This window comes from Tetrao urogallus (assembly GCF_951394365.1).
Source record: "Tetrao urogallus genome assembly, chromosome: 2".
Lineage (NCBI taxonomy): Eukaryota > Metazoa > Chordata > Aves > Galliformes > Phasianidae > Tetrao > Tetrao urogallus.
Window position 1 is genome coordinate 50514891 of NC_136814.1, and position 17494 is coordinate 50532384.

Genomic DNA, 17494 nt, shown 5'->3' on the forward strand with positions numbered 1-17494 from the left:
TCACTGGCAGAAATAATTCAGTTCCTCTGAGTCCCGCTGCGCAGATTTACCCTTTCAAGTTAGAGTGTGAAATACGGAACGTCGCCCAGGGGATGCCTCCTGTGTGATTCTCTGGCAGGTGTGTTGATACTTTGTTGTGGAAACCATCCCTTCCAAACCTGCACCCTCGGTCTGACGATGCCCAGATGATGCCCGAGTGAATTTCCCAGATGCTGTCGGCATTAGCCACCCTCTATATATGGTCAGATATTGATACGGCAGGAGCGGGCGTTGGGAAGAACTTGCTGACGGGTGGTGAGGTTGGGATCGCGTTCTCAGGGCTGGTGGCATCGCTGCTGGCAGTTGCATGGGCCACGTTCCCTGCAGTTTACAGTGGCGCGGCCGCCGTGGTTCTCTTCTTGGTCACATCACACTCCCATATCCGGCATCTTTTTTAGGGTGTTTTAATGATCTTCAAAGGAATGTATTTCAGCCTTTTTTGTACGAAGATGGAGGCTTCTGTTGCTTTTAATTGCTATTCGTCTCCCTTCTTATCTGTTCCAATTTTTTTTTTTTTTTCAGATGAAATGAAAAGGGTCATTTTTGTGTTAACCAGTTTTCTCAGAATCACACTTTGGAAAGTTCTGATTTATCGGTCCTACGAGAGAAAGTGGAGATGGGGCATAGGGGCGTAATGAAGAATCAGGTTTTTTTCCTGACTCAGAATTAGGTTGTGAGCGAGTAGAACCACATATGATCTAGAAAGAAAATTAATAAGAACGTAAGCTTTATTTAGGGTAGGTCCTCTGGTGACAAGTTTTGCCTCAGTGTGATTTTTTGCATATTCGTTTTATTCTCAAAAAGTACCTTTTTTTTTTTTTTTCCTTCCAGATAAAGCAAAGGAAAAAACGAGGCAATCGTTGTAGGGCAGGAGTTGAAAGTACTGCGGAGATTGTGCTAAATTACAAAAAGATGCTTAAGAAGGTGTTCTTTTCCTGTTATTTTTGGGATTCGGCTGGGTTGTGTAAGTCACCCATTGCATTAGAAGCAGGAATAAAGAATTTAATTTACGGTTGGAATCGGTTGTGAGACGCAGCAAAGGTTTTGAAGTTAAAGCCACGTTTCTGAAGCAGCGCTCTCTACATTGTGTTACCTCCTCGGCTAAAAAAATCTTTTTAGCCCACGTACCCAAAATAATGTTGTCTAAGGTGCAGGGAAGCTTTTTCTCCTGAGCACAATAGGAACGTGTTGAATCTTTTGAAAACAGTTTCTGTTTTTCAAACACCTTTTCTTTTTCAGCATAGATAATTAACGCCTTCTTCACAGTGCTCGGTGCCCTTGATACATCTGTTACCTTTGACAGATCCTTTCTGTTTGCCACCTCTTCCTAACATGCTTCCAATATTTTCAGCACAAAATAGCTTAGTATCTTTGATGTTGGGTGTATACTGGCTCAATTAAATAAGAAAGCTGCTGACAGAATGGTGTAGAGTGGAAACTTAAAGCTTTGTTTCTGTGAAGATTTTGTCCTTGGTCACTTATCTCCAGTTTTGCCGTGAACAGTTAGGCTTCGCCCAGGCAAGGTTGTTGTTTCAGACGTGCGGTTTTACCCAGGGCTTGTATTTGCCCTCACGTTTCGAGGCGGTACGTACGGATGTCCAGAGAGGCAAGCAGGGCAGCAAGGGGTGCAGCCCTTGCAGCCTTACAAAGCAGAGGCCCTCCCTGATGGCAAGAGTGGCACTGAAATTCCCCCCAGTGCCCCGGGGGAACTGTCTGGAATTCCTAAAAAGATGTCAGCGCTGCAGCTGATCATCACCACAGCTTAGGTGCTGGTGAAGGGCATCTCCTGTTTGCAGCAAGCAACCTGTGTCTGAAAAGGATTATTGGGGCGTGTTTGGGTGGGGAGAGGAGCCTCCAGCCCTGCGAGGACAGGCAGTTATGCTTTAACCATTTCTGGTGCTTTCTGTAGCTTGTCGCTCTGCAGGCTGACGGTGTCATGGTGCGTGTACCGGCTGCTCATACGTGCCTGTGCAGTGCGCTTTGGGAGGCAAGGTTCTGTGGTTCACAATTTTAGAACCGCTGAATTAAAAAGAAGTAACAGGATTCAACAAAGAGTAAGAAATATGAATGGGTTAGAAAAGATGCAGATGCAATACCTAAATAAAGGCTTAACGCTTGCAGTAATTGATACCCCTTATGTCATATGGCGTGATGACAGCTTTTCAGGATTTTCCACATATTAGAATGCTTGCAGGTGAAAGGTTGGATTTTATGTTTAATAATATCTACCACCCTTTCTTAAGATCATTTAAATAGTGACTGCTCCTGGATTTCAGCATTGGTACAGAAATCATTTTGATCTCTACACTGTCAAACAAATAAATATCAAAAGGTAATGTTCGGTGCAGTTACACTGTTTCATGCAGCATTCTGCTCTGTGAGAACTAATTGCATGTTATTTATCTTTGCATATATATGAAAAACAGTGTCTGGCCAAAAAAAATAGAAAAGATTTGAACTGTAACTATGCTAATAATAGATTCCATGTGCGTGGGTATGGCTGCGAATGTACCTTGCCTCTTTCATCTTCTAACAGCAAGCGCAAGGTAGATGTGTTACTGCTGTGAATTTGCTGCTCATCAGTTGTCTGTGGTAAGTGTGGAGGAACAAGTGACCTCAGGACTGGGAGGGAGAGGAGCACACTCAGATAGTCCTCGTAGGTCCCCTGCAGCCACTCGGGAGTGTACACAAATTGTACATGTGCACAATCTCTGATGTCAATCCAGCATTCATAAGGGCTGTTACCCGGTGCTGATCTCTGTCTGTCTCTGGCTTTTTGAGGTTACAAGTATTGTCCCATTCCCCTGTGACCCACATTTGCTTCTCCCCATTTGCTTCTAATATATACAGTGCTATGGTAAATATTGCATCCCACAAGGCTGATGGCTATTGCTTTTAGTTAGCTCATACCTAGAGTCTGTTTTTTTGCTTCTTAGGGGTTGGCCTTGTTCCCAGGATTTTGCAAAATATTTGCACTGGGAAACTAAAACAGCAGGTTGGTCAATATCATGGCCAAGAAAGTGGATTAGACACAGTGTTGAAGATGTGAATGATCTTGATTTTAGTTTTGGTTGTTTTTTGTTTTTTGTTTTTTAATTATACACCAGCTTCCACGAAAACCTTGACATTAAAAAAGAAAAAAAAAAAAAAAAAAGAAGGTTTAAAAATATGAGGAGGGCAGATCTGCTCCACTATACAGCTTTGAAGAACATGAGGCATCATTGTGCTTTATCTCTAACGCTGGCTGACCAAGCACAGAGCTGCTTCAGCGAGCTGTGTCCTTGAGCCACTGTGTTGTCTGTACATGCTAATAAGGAGAATGAGGAGAATTAATAAGCAAGTTTAAAATGCAGCATACTTTCTGAAAAACCTTTCAAACCTTTTTAGCACAAAATAGCACACAGTTACTCAGTCGTTTATAAAGAGATCATTTTGTTGTTTAATGTGCATTTCTGGAGCTAGAAGTTGCGGGTGCAGAAATTTGAACACTGATCTTCATTTTTTTAGGCTCGGTGAACCAAGAGATAAATGATTGATACCACAAATAACAGAGAAAGGGAAAGCTTAGGAAAAAGTAGGTGCTAGATTTAAAGAACAATTTTCCTGAACTGGGTCACATAACATCCAATTTTTGCACAGGTCAGACTGTAAGGACATGGCATTTACTTAACCAAAGGGCCTTGACTAAGTAGTTTCGATGGATTTTGTATGAAAAGTGAGGAAATGTCATCTCTCCTTAATTCATGGGGTTGATACTGTGCAACTGTCCTGCTTTGTTTCAGACACAGATTCAGGGTTATAGCAAAGGTGTGTCTTTGTACGTTTGTTTCAGGGATTGCTCAGGGAACACGCCCATCCTCCCTTGCTACAGGAGCCTGTCTTAAAGTACATGCATGATAACCATTAAAAATAAACTTGTGGCAGTTAGCAGAGGAAAGGGGAAGGAAAGGTTGTCTCAGTTACCAGCGTTTATTCCTGCGTAGTCCTGCATACGTTTGAAGCAGTGTACGCCTCAGTGAGTCCTTGAAGAATTGCCAAAAACTAGTGTGGGTCATGCAGGTTTGTCCCTGCTCCCATGAGAAGCGTGGCGACCATGTTCTACAACTGTTGAATCCTAAATTGCTTTAAAAGGCAGGCAACGAATGCAGATGTTACAGCTATGCAGGCTGGATTTCTCAAAGATACAAACAACTATAGCAATAGTCATCTTTCAGAGAAACTTTCTAATGACTTTCAGAAATGAAAGCAGGATTGTGTGTGTGTCCCTCTTGTTTAAAAAAAGGAGAGATCAGGAGGGGATTCCACAGTAATTCAGGAGACAACCCTGCATCTCCTCCTTCTGTTATGATTTTGTTGTCGAAGGGAAGAGTCCTTGCTGATCTGCTTGATCTTTACAGTGAATACAGAAGTATTACAAAATGTGCATTTACATGCACATGTATTTTGTTTTGAACATATTTTAGAAGTGCCAGAGGCATGCCTTTATAGTGAGCAGGCACTTGGCAAAACCCCTCTAGGTATCAGAAAGGCCACGAGCTATAATTTTTCTAGAGTAATAGTGTCAGAAAAATGACAGTAGAAAGCAGTGAAATTTGCAGCCAGCTGGGCAAATTCTCATATGAGCCCAGCAGAAACTGCAGGCGCGTTCTGCGTATTTTGGCGGGCTATGTTGCACCAGCCTGCGTGTTCCTTGCTGTAGCAAGTAGTGACGTGGTTGGGCTCGGGCTCTTCAGAGAGGCTGAAAACAGCTCTAAGTGTGCCTTGGACCAGCAGGTTTTGCTTGGCGGATAAATGCAGGTTGAAGATCCTTTGCAGCAGTAATGTTAACAAGATACTGTATGGGAGTCCATATATGCCTGAAATGTTTGTTAGTGCTCATTTTCAGGTTTCAGAAGAAAAAAAAATGCAGAGGAATACATTCTATGACCCACATTTTCTGTGAGTTAGTTATTTTGTCCGTGAGTACTTGCCACTTCACATTCTCTTGTTTGGATAACAGTGAGTACTAAACATAGCTGTCATTCATTCTTTTTTTTATTAATGCCATTCCACTTCCTGTGGATCTTGCTCAGTTTCTGCTAATCCTAACTCAAATACAGCCTTGATGGGCCGGAAAGGAGTTGGAGAGAATCAAGGTGCAAATCACTGCTGAGTTTGGCTTTGGAGATGGCCACGTTATTGTAATTCCTTGTGTCATCTAATTGTAAGGCTGTATAACTCTTTTCAGAGAGGTATTGTTTAGCATTGCTCCTCAAGGTTTTGGTGTGTTACAAATCCTTTTTTTCTCTGCATGATTTATTTTAAATCTTACGGTTGTGATGCAGTGTGGTTTCTCAGACTAGGGACTCTGAGTCCTGTAAGAGCAAGACAAAAATACTTCATGCCATTTATTTGAATAAAAAGAGACTCAAGGCTTCTCCCAACTTGCTTTAGGGTACTCCAAACGTTCTAGAGGATCTCTCGCAGCTTATCAAGTTCTTCCATCCTGTAATTAATTAGCAAGTATTAAATGCTACTGTTTTCTGCTCTGAACACCTAGAATGTTACATAAGTATTAGTGGCGATGGCCACGGCTGCCCAGGTCACCCATTGCAGAGACTGGGTGGACTGTGAAGGTGGAATGCTGGTCATGTATGGGGGTTGGGCTGCTCTGAAAGTTATGTCTCCTGTTTTATGATGTTGGCCCACAACATCAGAGGTGAATGTTGATGGGTGTGACAGTGAAGGATGAACTTTTACGCCAGTATTCTGCTACATCTTGCTGCCATGTGACAGCTGGCAGCAGAGGGGCAGTCCGACAAAATGACATGTGTCATGGAAGTACGTATGAAGTAAAGATGTGCTACTGAATTCCTCCATGCAGAAAAGGTGGCACCCATTGGCATTCATTGGCACATGCTGAACACATATGGAGACCAAACAGTGAATGTGAGCACAGTGAGGCAGCGGGTGCATTTCAGCAGTGGAGTCAGTGACAGCGGGTCACCTCCGCTCGTGCAGATTTTTACAAGCACAGTGTGCAGGCTCTTGGTCAGCGCTGGTGAAAATGATGGTGACTGTTGAAAAATTGTGTTATGTCACTAAGAATTTGCTCTTTCAAATAGCGTTATTGTGCTCTTTGCATCTGTTTTTAGTTCCCATAAGAGGAGGTATTACTTCGGAGCAATCTACTGAAATACATGCATTTCTACATATATTTTTACAAAACATCTACAAAATATACATTTTTAATATTTATATAATTATAAATATTGCAGAAATACACACACATTATATATAAATATAAAACTGATGAGAGGCTGCTCTTGTTAGGTGCTGGAAGGGCTGTGGTGCTACCTGGCCCCATCCTGCTCAGCCCATGGCTGCCCAGAACAGCTCCCTGCTTCCTGGAGTTGGGTGTGGAAGGAGTGGGATACCCAGGCAGGACAGGGATGGTCCAGTAGTGAGATGCTCCTGCTTCAACACGAGGCAGGCTAGCAGACATGTGACTGTAACACAGAGAAGCGGACCATGTGGATGTGATGGAGGGTGTTCAGCAGAGGTACAGAGCAGCACCAGGTGAAGTTGGTATGTTGTGGTGCAGGCACATGGAACGAGCAATGTGTCATTTGAGAACCAAGCCCACTTTTTTAACAATGCAGTGAAATATACAAGGAAAATAACCCCTCTCCCAGGCTTGTGTATTTACGTATTTACAGTCAGGCAACTTAAATGGAAAATGTTTAACTGCCACAAATAAGTATATAATCAGAAGTTCTTCATTAATGTCTGATTATCTTGAAACAGTAATGAATCTGTTTTTGTTTGTGTTTTTGTTTTTTGAATGAAAGTGATATATTTTGGAGAAGATTAAGAGAAAAGATGGTACTTGCCTGATTCTTAAGGGCACATTTTCTGTTCCTTCTGGGTAATGTGGGTGTTACTTGAAGTACACTCCGATTCCCACTAGAGGGGGGTCCTCTCAGACTAGCTTGTAATGCATTTTGTGGGTTGTTTTTTTTTTCTTTCTTTTTTTTTTTTTTTTTTTTTGAAATTCAGCATGAGAAAAACATTGCAGTGTTGCACAGCTTGTTTCAATACTTTATGTCATGTATCTTACAGTGTCAGCAGTTACTTGTCTCTTACTGCATTTTATACGGAGGTGAAGACCAAAATGAATGGATCAATATGGTAATGCAGGAGTAAACACAGTAGTAACTAAGCATACAGAGTGTGTTTTATTGCACCATCCTCAACATGAGATTTTATCACAGAAATGATGTGATTGCTCTTGGAAAAACAGAAGTGGTATTATCAGACTGTTCAATAACATTTTTTGTTAGAATTACCATCTATACCAGTAGCAGCAATCTGAACCATTTTATTGTCTCTGTGAGCCTTACATTTCTAAGCATTAAACAAAAAAAAATCCTACCTATAAAAGAGAGCACAGAAACACAAACTTCTGTTTTGCTGTCTGATGTCACAGTCTGTTCCTCTTCACAACATCCTGGTGAAAGAAAAGAGACCTGACTTTGGTAAACATGCTGTCTTAATTTTTGCATTTTGAACTATTTGTTCATCACTGAGTGACCAGGAGCTTAATTAGCACAGCCCACGTGCTGACAGTGCCACTTCCCTGCGTGGTGACGTCCCAGTGAAGTGAGGTGGCCTCCCCACAGGTTGGACAAAGGATGGATACCCAACAAAGACCACTTTGGGTTGATCTTTGCAGGAGTTTTATGCCATCTGTGCTGTGTTCCAACACCGGGAGCGCCGAATGTGGAGCAGTGCAGAGAGGAGCAACTCTGGGGAGGTTCTGTGAGCCAATAGCCTGGCTGGGGCCACAGGGAGAGCAGAGGATGAGGAAGGGACCGCAGGGCAAAGCAGACAGGGTGAGCTGTGGTCATCAGCATAGCTGGATCCAAGGAGGGACCAAAGAAGGAGCCAGTGGCACAAGGAAGGTTCTGCTTTCATTAGTGAGTCTCATGATAACCAGTGACCAGCTCCATTTGGAACCAGTGCAGTAGGATGGCATCTAAGATAGATGAACAGCACAGTATGGGGTAGAGATAACGGGGTAGAGATAACTGAGTAGATTTTGAACAAGGTTGTTTAGAGTTTTGCTGTGCATGTAGTTGCTGAAGCAAGATGTTATACCAAAGCAGCCTGCTGACACTGAACACTCAGTTTAGATAGGTATCATGTTAACCCTAGGTGGACTGCTTCTGACACTGCAATTAGCTTCCTTCAGAAGCAACTTGAGGGACTGAATTGGGGATGGTATACTAACAGGTCATTCTTCTACTTCCAATCCAGTGTCTGATTATTCTTTTTGGCCCTGGGCAAGTCACTTAACCCTCTGTCTGTTTCTTCATCTGTAAAATATATTATGGATATTTATCAGTCTCACCAGGACTGATTGTTTAATATTTATAAAGTGCCTAAAGGATTAGAAGCTTAATCTAAGTAGCTATTACATATCATCTCAGATTGGTTTTATTTACTTGGATATTTTTTTTTCTGCCTCCTATTCAGTGAGATGTTGTTTTGTAGCCTCTTACTGCCTTTCCTAATCAGTTGGACAGGTCACAATTAGGTAACTTCAGGTTCGTTTTCTTCTTTTTACTCTTAGTTCCTATAAATGCTTCTTCTCTTCTCCCCCCCCCCCCCCGCCCCACCCTTTTCTTCCCTTTTTTAATTTAGAGATGAAGAGATACCATATGTTACTAGATCATGACATAAATATATTTAAGTGCTGCCATCATTGTTAGTTTATCAGCCTTTCCATTATAAACCCTCTTGTTCAGGGGTTTATAACTCTGGCATTATAATGTGCTTCGGGCTGAAACTTGACATTCATTTTTTCTGTCTTGATTTGCTTTAAATCCTTCACTCTTCTTAAGTTAAACTGGAGATTAGATACATTAGTTATAGTTATACTAGTTATATAAATTATAATGCAGCAGTAGGCATTTTAAATAGGATGTAAATCAGAGAAATAGAGAATTTCCTAGTTGTTCAACTATGAGCCTGGGAGTAGAAATCTGGGATTCTTTTCCTGAGTCACGTCCCCTGTTTGGCACATGACTGCTAAGAAATTACTTAACCTCTTTCTGCCTCACTCTGTTTTCTTTATATTGGGATGATGACATTTTCCTACCTCACTGGTGTATTGGGAAGCTTAATTAATTAGAATTCATAAAAGCACTGAGGTTCTCAGGTGAAAGGTGCTGAAGTGTGAAGTATTTTTAAGGAGACTAATGAAAAATCGGTGTGCCTGTTTTTCTGTGTCTGTTGTCTCAGATTAATGCGTATCAGCTCTTGGAACAGTGGCTACATGGCAACCAGCAAGGTGTGCTGGATTTGGGGCATCGCTAGGTCACTTCACAGCTTGCAGTCCTCAAGCTTTCAGATGCTTGCTGTATTGTGCTTCTGGATAGTCTTGGCCTCTGGGCAGTTCATCTTCCCTCAGCGCTATGATTCTTAAAGAATTTGCTTTGCTGAAGGCAGGAAAGGGGCCTGTGAGTGAAACTTGGGCCAAGGAGCTTCCAACTGGTGCTGATGCAGGCCTCATCAGGTGGTAATGCAAAGGGAAGAGCTCAGCTGTTGCCAGTCTTTAATTTTACACGATGTTGTCACAGCAGGTGGTGCAGGTTGTGCTCAGGGAGTTTTTTGGTGTAACCAGAAGTCACCTGAAGAGCAGTGTTCCAGTTGTGCTCCATTATATGTTGGGGTACTGACACATAGATACTTTCCACACCATTTAGGTTGAGCTTCTACTTCCTTTCTTTTGAGATTTTGTTGGCAGCTAATAGTTCAGCACGTCCCGTTCTACGTAGATTTTCCTTGGGCTGGTCCAAGCTGATGTCCTTTGTGGAAAACTGTTCTGCCTGGACTGTGGTGCTATGCAACAGGAGAGGTTGCTGGTAGTGGCTACGTTTGAAATGATCTTTCTCCTTATAATTGCAGGTTGAAGTCTTGGCCTCCGAGGATGCTACATTTGGACACAAGGTCTGTAGTTTAATGCAGTTTTGCTCTGTAGGTCCCATCTGTTCAAATTGCTGGATGTGATGTCACGAAAGGTGGTAATTGTCAGCCTAAGAGTTGAGCATCCTGTGACTTACATCCACCAATTTGAAAAGCTTCCTCTAGGTGTGGTGTTCTGAGGTGGGCATGTGGGCTCTGTTACTCTGTATGGAGCACTTGAGCAGATATTACTTGGGGAAGGCCATGTGGAAACAGGGAACTTCTGCTTCGTAGTCACTTTTAAGCTGTCTCATTGTTGAGTCTGTTGGTGTTTGGTAGATTTACACTTAAAAATCCCACTTCTTACCTGCTTTGAAGTCTGTTGAGTAAGCTACTTTGTTCTCAGTCCTTTTTCACAGTGCATCACAAATAGAAAGTAGTATGTTGAACAGCCGCTTCACCCTGTGTGCAGTTGTAGATCAGCGTATGGTATACGGCACGCGTGTTGGAGAGAACACTTGAAACCTGCTCTGCAAAGTGGGTAGGCAGTACCCTAGTTATTGCCTGAATTTCTTTGGCCAGCGAGCCTTACGGCAGTGAGTGTGGTTTTAATTGAACATTATTAGCAGATGATTTTAGGAAAAGGCAGATTGTGTGTAGGCTACATCTATTTAACTAGGAAGAGAGTGGGTATGGAAGGGGAAGGAGGAGATTAGAGGAACAGTAGGCTAAAGCATGACAACGAAGAGTTTCCTGCTGCTGAGTGTCCCCATGCTGTGATACTACAGCAAGTGAGAAAATAACAGTGCTATTACTTAATGCCAAAGTGAAAAAAAATCAAGAAAAGATGAAATGAGTTTTCCAAGTTTATGCAAGAATACCCTAAGCAAAATTAACCCACAGGAAAAAAAAAACCAAACCTTTAAAAGCATCTAAATATTCATGATGCCAGAATTTACAGTTGCATCTATATTGTATATTTTTATGTTGATATGTGATAAAGTGATTTAAAAGAATTATTATGAACTGTGCTACTCTGGTATTATTTGAAATATTTAATGTATAATATTCTGCAGCATTTTCTGGTTTTTGTTTTTTTATTATTATTTAATACCCAGCATGTGTACAGAATATTTGTTGAATATTTAATAAAATTCAAGAGTCAGTTTTTGTGCAGTTATCTCCATAATCCTTCAGACTAGATGGGTAAACAGCAGTATTACTGAAGCTGGTTGATACAGCTAGTGATTCTTACAACTGAAACACTGTGGAGGAGGCTTCTTGCTGGTTTTTTATGGTTAAACTTGCAGGGTGTATTTCAGTCTTCCAGTTGTCTTCGTCATTTGAAGCTCCTTCCTATTACCAAAGGCTTTAAGAGTGTTCTGTTGCTAAGCTTTAGTTTTTCAAAACTAAATCAATACTACTGCTAACTCTTTACATCATATTCTGGAGTCCCAAGGAAATTGTGAGATTCAGTTTCAGAATGACCTGGGTCATTTTACTCTCAAAAAGAAGTATTCTTTTGCTGTGTAACAAACTAGATATATCTAGGAACTTTGTATGTGTTTTTTTCCTCAATTAAGAAAAGGTAAGTGTATCATTCTAAATTCATTAATCTCAGAATTTATCTTAGTTGTCTACTTAGGCATTCTGTGAAAGCCTCCTCTCCCTTAAGAAACACTTCCTCTCCCGTCTGTCGCGATGAGACATAAGCACTAGTAACTCTGTTCTACTGGTATGCCCATGGAGAATGCATGCAAACACAATTTTTAGAAAGACAAGTGTTTTTTATTTTTTAAGTTGGAAAACAAGTTTGTATGAAAAATGTCATACAGCATAATTGAGGAATATGTAAGGTCATAGTTTTTCATCTTTCTTCGATACAAGCTTTTAGCCTGAATTTCTTTTCCAGGTTTAATGTAGGCAGTTGGGGGCCTTATCTTGACAGTTTTGGGTTGAGATCTGGCTCAGCAGCTAATATTTCAAGTCCAGTCTGTATGCACATGCAGAAACATAATTTGTGGCAGAGGGTGTCTGGTCTCTTGACTATACCCGTTCCACCAATCCGTGAACACTTATAACTTAGTTTTAGGCTGTGTTTCCTGTAGATGATGGAATACTGTTTTTGAAAAGGAGTATTTCTAGAATGCAGAAAGAGGTTACAATTTCTTATTTATCTCTTAGTCTTAAATTCTCCTTCACTGCTTACTGGTAGTGAATGGGGCCATTTCCCAGGAACACGTGCTGAATGAGACAGCATAACATTCACCCTCACCATAGTTGTTGGCTGCGAAGGGAAGATCTGGATGATGTAGTCTTTTGAGTCAGTGATGATCAGGAGGATAAGCGCACACAGAAATCAGCTACAGGGTGTATTTGATGTAGGATGTGCATTTGGATTGGACAAAATAGACTTTTATTTTAGCAAAGAAAGTTGAAACAAAAGCTATTGTTTCTCACTGTAAATAAGCCCAGGGAAGAGGTACCTTGAAGTGCCAAGTCTTGTTTTCACTCTGTAAACACAGAACAGGTGCAAACTGCAGACTGTTAGTAATTGTCCTTCAGAATGTTCCCTCCATCTCACTATTTTAATAAGAAAGCAATCTTTCCAAAACAAAGGTAGAATATAAGGCAAAATGGAGTAAAAAAGGTATTTTTAATACAGACCCCTCTCCCCCCCCTTTGTGTGTGTGTGTGCACGCGCGCGCATATGTAAGATCAGGACTCTTTTATGGCTCATAGAAGTTTAAGCCATGGAAATAAGAAATGATGTTTGATAAGTATGAATATGCGCAAATTTGATATTGTTACTGTCCTTTGGTTGAATGATAGAGAAACAAAGGCACTCTGTTTGTTTGTTTATTGCAATTAGTCTTGCTAATTTTGTCAGCTTGCCATAGTAGCATTTTTGAAGGTGGTACATGGGGCATTCAGTTTTACTTACGTATGCATTTTTGTGTGCGTATGTATGTATCATAAAGAAAAAAATACCCAGTTTTTGGCTTATCTTTTGGTACTTAAAATGGTTGCGATATGCATGGTTGTTGATGGAGAGATGTTGGTGAAATGACCACCTAGCAAATCATGGGCAGTTGATGGGTGATGTGGGACAGACTTGCCAGTTGCGCACACTGCATTCAATTCTGCTGAGTATTAGCTCATACATGCAGCGTTTCTTTGGAACTGTACTTGTGGAGAACCTCACATAGCGTGACTGGATAGAGCAGTGTCTGCCTGAGTCTGCAGTCAGCACACAAGAATGTATTTAAAAGTTGGAAGTTCTTTCAGCCTAATGATGATGTGTAAAATACAAACAGTGCCGATTTGTTTTGTGTTGATTTTAGCTGGAATAGGAAGGTAGATTTTGGCAGATGGAACCAGCGCTGCCAGGTGGTAAAGAAAGTTAGGAGGGATATGAAGATGTGAAAAAGAAGAAGGAGTAAGGTGTGCAGAGCAGTAATGGGAGGTGAAAGGCTTGACTGTTTTGAGTGATACCAATTTAAACACCAAGGCAGTAAACAAAAATAATGGTGTCTGTCTGAGGTGTTTAAATCCTAGGAAATTCAGATGCTCAATTATAGTTAGAATTGAACTTATTAGTCTGAAAGGTTGGTTATCGTGTAAAGATTTAACCAGCGTTGCTATGGGAGTCTGGTGTTGGTGTTGGTCGGCGTTACGGTGCGGAAAGCAGTGGTAAATATTTCAGACGGGTTGAAAACTCTGTTTGGCCCTATGGAGAGAATGAGACGCTCCGCTTCTTTCCTCTTTGTGCTCCGTTTTCTATCCCTTCTTCCCCTTCCTTCCCCAGGCAGGGCCCATGCTGCCAGCACCAACCTGACCCACATACCGTGGCGGAGGTGGCTTTACCCGGCAGGACAGACCGGGATCCGCTCGCCCACGCGGCCGTCTGGCTGCAGCCATGTCGGTGCCGTGCACTCGGGGCCGGCCGCGTGGTGCTCGCACAGACCCGTGCTCGTGGCAACCGGCGGCTGCGTGTCGGCGGGAAAAGAGACGCTGGTGTCCCCGCAGTGGGAGAGCTCGCAGAGAGCACGGCTCTCCTGCTCGGGAGCCGGCTTTAATCCTCCCATTGTGTGTACTTTTAAGCTGTGTTGTGATGTAATTGGCTTAATCATTACTATTATGTCGCTTTGCACAAGTAAAGATTGTAATTTGACATATGGAAATAAACGGCAACTGGATTAGTGATGTGCAGGTGTCACTTGGAAACGGGGCAGGCGAGAGCCCCGCGGTGTTTGGCAGGGGTGCTGGTAGCGCATCGAGGCACGTTCCCGCAGCGCTGTGCTCGGGCATAAGACCAGCCGCACCTGGGGGCCGTGCTGCTGGTGCTGCGGGACCGCTGCTGAGCCCCGCGGGATGTGCTCGCTGCTGGGTGACCTTATGTTTCCTCGGGGAGGAGAAGTACAGGAGGAAGATTTCTCTTCGGTGGGGGTGCAGCTCTGGTAAACAAGTGCCTTGGAGGTGGCATTTCTGGTGCGGCTCCGTCAGCCTGGTGGAGCTTCTGGTGGTGTTGGTGGAAGTGGCCGCAGTGTTGTTCTGTGGCACAGCGTGAAGCGGTGACCTCATCACCGTCACTTAATAATTCTGCAGGTTATCGACGGAGTCTATTCCTAAGACTTTTTAAATGTCTGCTGCTGGGTTGTGTTTTTTTAATGCTCTTTCTTTGACACAGGATATACAGTTTTAAGAATCGTGCTCAGGACTAAAATCTCTTTTCCCCTCCTACCCCATACTGCTTTTGCACAAGCTTACTAAGATTTTGTTTTGCTTTTGTCCGCCTTGCAAATGCTGCTTTATTCCAGTACTCAGAGCATTACAGTGCATTTCTGCTGCCTGCTTGCTTCCACACTCCAGGTACCAGAAGTTCAGATCCCGAGGGAAAGCACAGCTGCATGGTGTAAGTGCGTGCCTGCTCCATGATTTGAAGTGAAGGACACCAAAGAGGATACATTTGGTGACTGATTGTGAGTTATAACTGTGCAAATCCAGAAGGAAACTGTTGTTCTGGCAGTATCCATAGTACAGAAGCCCTGAGCTGCGAGATGGAGTAGAGATGCCATTTGAGAAAACGTCTTCTCAGGAGACTGTTGTGTTGGTTAATTGTATTTTTTTTTTTTTTTTTTGGAGGAGTTTATTAGATTGATTGGCACAAAATAGTGTTTCTTGGAAAGCAGGAAGAGGGAAGCCACATGAGAAGAAAAGTAAGCATAAAAATTGTTTTCTTCTAATGTATACCTTTTTAAAACAGCTTTCTTTTGTTGGAGACTCTCATTGCCTCTGCTTCTGCCATCTGGTGGTTGCTTACAGCAGTTGCATCTTGAAAGGCAAATAAAATTGTTCTGAATTAATCCTTCTCAGAAGAGGATGTTTTGAAGTGTCTGAATTAGCTCTGTCTTGATATGTTGACATTTGGAATGTCTATGTGTGTTTTTAGTATGTAAGAACGTATAGAGAAATGAGCCCTGATTTAGATCTGTGCACTGTTGACTTAGGAATCTTGAGGGCTATAAATAAGTTCTTGGACTTATTGCAGCTTAAAAAGAATAGATATTCATATTAGCCTCCATTAGCTTCTGTTTCGCTGCTCAGAGCAGAATTAGGATTACATGTTTCACCAGCTCTGTTCTTGCTGTTTTCTTTGTGGAGTTGTTTTATCTGAGGTGTTCAGAAACAATTAAAAGGATTTTCCAGTCTTCTTTGAGTCATTTTGAAAGCAATGTTTTAGGATTGCTGAAGTCTTCTGAGTGCTGCGTGTTTGCTGAGAGGAGGGAAGAAGGTATTCTTTTGGTGTGCTCTTTTAGGGCTCTCAGTAGGAGCATTTTGCACTGGTGAGTAGCAGTGACTTTAGCATGTTTTGCCTGGGCCTATTCAGATCACTGCTTGGTATTCAGGACAACTAAACACAGAACTGAACAGCTATGATAATGTTTTAGGAAAATTTCACCTACATAACCAGTAGTTCTTTACATTGGGTAATTTCAGTCTCAGTAAATCTAATTTTCTGATTAGTTTTATAGAAATTAAGAGGTAATACCAACAGATGAGATGGGTGGAGAGGAACTTGGAGCTCTCGTACTCCAGCTCTGTCCTGAGGGCTGCAGAGCAGTGTATCTGACCACCTGGAGTCTGGAGGATGTTGTCAGACTAGGAGTGCGGTGCCCCATCAAAACCCACTCCCCAAGCACCTGCTTGTCGCAGTGCCCTGCTCCTTCCAGCTCCTTCCTACTTCTAATGCTAGACTTCCCCCAGTGACTGAAGTGCTGGTAAATAGTGTGAAGCAGCTTGTGGTGTTTGACAAGTAAATGCTGCAGGCCTCAGGATTAGGCTTGGGGACCAGGATTGGGAAGCAGTTGTTTCCAAAGTTGCAGAGCATTGTGGAGGGCTAGTGTGAGCAAAGTGGGAATGTCGTGCCTGCCTCCCAGCACTTGAAACTTGCAGGCTCGTGGTTTGCGATCAGATAGAATCAGCAAAGTGCAGCCTTTAATGATGGTTTTGTGATGGCAATATGCTTCAGCTCAAGGAACTGATGGAACTCTCAATTTCATACCAATTGCTACAATGCAGTGTGAATTACCACACACACACAAAAAAAGAAAAAAAAAAAAAAAAAAAAAAAAAGTATTATTTTCTCGGTCTGTCTTCTGTTACTCTACATTTGTAGTTGGTGGTGGTGCTGAGGCTTTGCAGCCCTGCATTTCTGCGTGGGTTTGCCAGAATTGGGCCCAGCCTTCTGTTAATGGTTGTCTCCGGCTGAATTTCAGGCTGTTAAAATGTAACCAGTACGCTGTTCTGCAGTGCTGCAGGTCCTCCACGGTTCTGTGTGGCCCGTTTGATTTATGCAGTTGTTTTGAACTTGGAGGGAATATCAGATTTGCTGAGAACTCATTTGACAACTGGAACGCAGCGCCTGCTTGTAAATACCTGCACATTTTAAGTGTTTAGGCAGGTGGTCTCTTTGTTTGGGGGTGGGAAGAGGGCAGGACCGAGGGTTTGCAAATAGTTTGCTGTTCTTTCTTGATTGGGAGAGCAGGTTAGACCTGCTTTCTTTTTCTTCTGCAAGTTGTACCTGGCTGCGCAACTGGTGCGACCAGAACCGCCGCCTGGGGCCAGAGCCCCACCTAGTGCGGGAAGCAGGTGCCCATTCACACTGCGCCTCAAAGCAACAAGGAACAAAACAACAAAGGAACCGCAGCTTTGAAAATTTCCCTCCTGTTTATTCCTTTGCTTTTTTGGATATTATTTCTTTCTAACAACACAAACCAGGAATGCACGCATGGAACGAGATTGAGCTTTTTGCAGTGTGGCTGCTTAAACCGATTGCATGGTCAGCTTGTTAGAACTAATGCTGGTTTGAAGAATAGAAATTGCTGGGGAGCATGAGAAAGTTGTTGGGTGTGAGGGAGGACCTTAGTTCTCTTTTTTCTGAAACAGGGTCAGGTGTGTATCATGCATGCTTCAGAGTGTACTTTGCAAGAAAAAGTGGATTTCA

At 42.5% G+C, this 17494-nt stretch overlaps 1 protein-coding gene across 1 annotated transcript in view; it reads left to right on the forward strand.

The window, feature by feature from the left end:
• Positions 1-17494, forward strand: part of ARID1B (AT-rich interaction domain 1B) — a gene marked incomplete at both ends in the record, with an annotated part of 315911 nt that overhangs the window by 164248 nt on the left and 134169 nt on the right. Inside the window, one exon of the mRNA XM_079550855.1 lies at positions 9991-10032. Within this exon, the coding sequence (XP_079406981.1) occupies positions 9991-10032 (42 nt within the window). The remainder of the gene's footprint in view (positions 1-9990; positions 10033-17494) is intronic.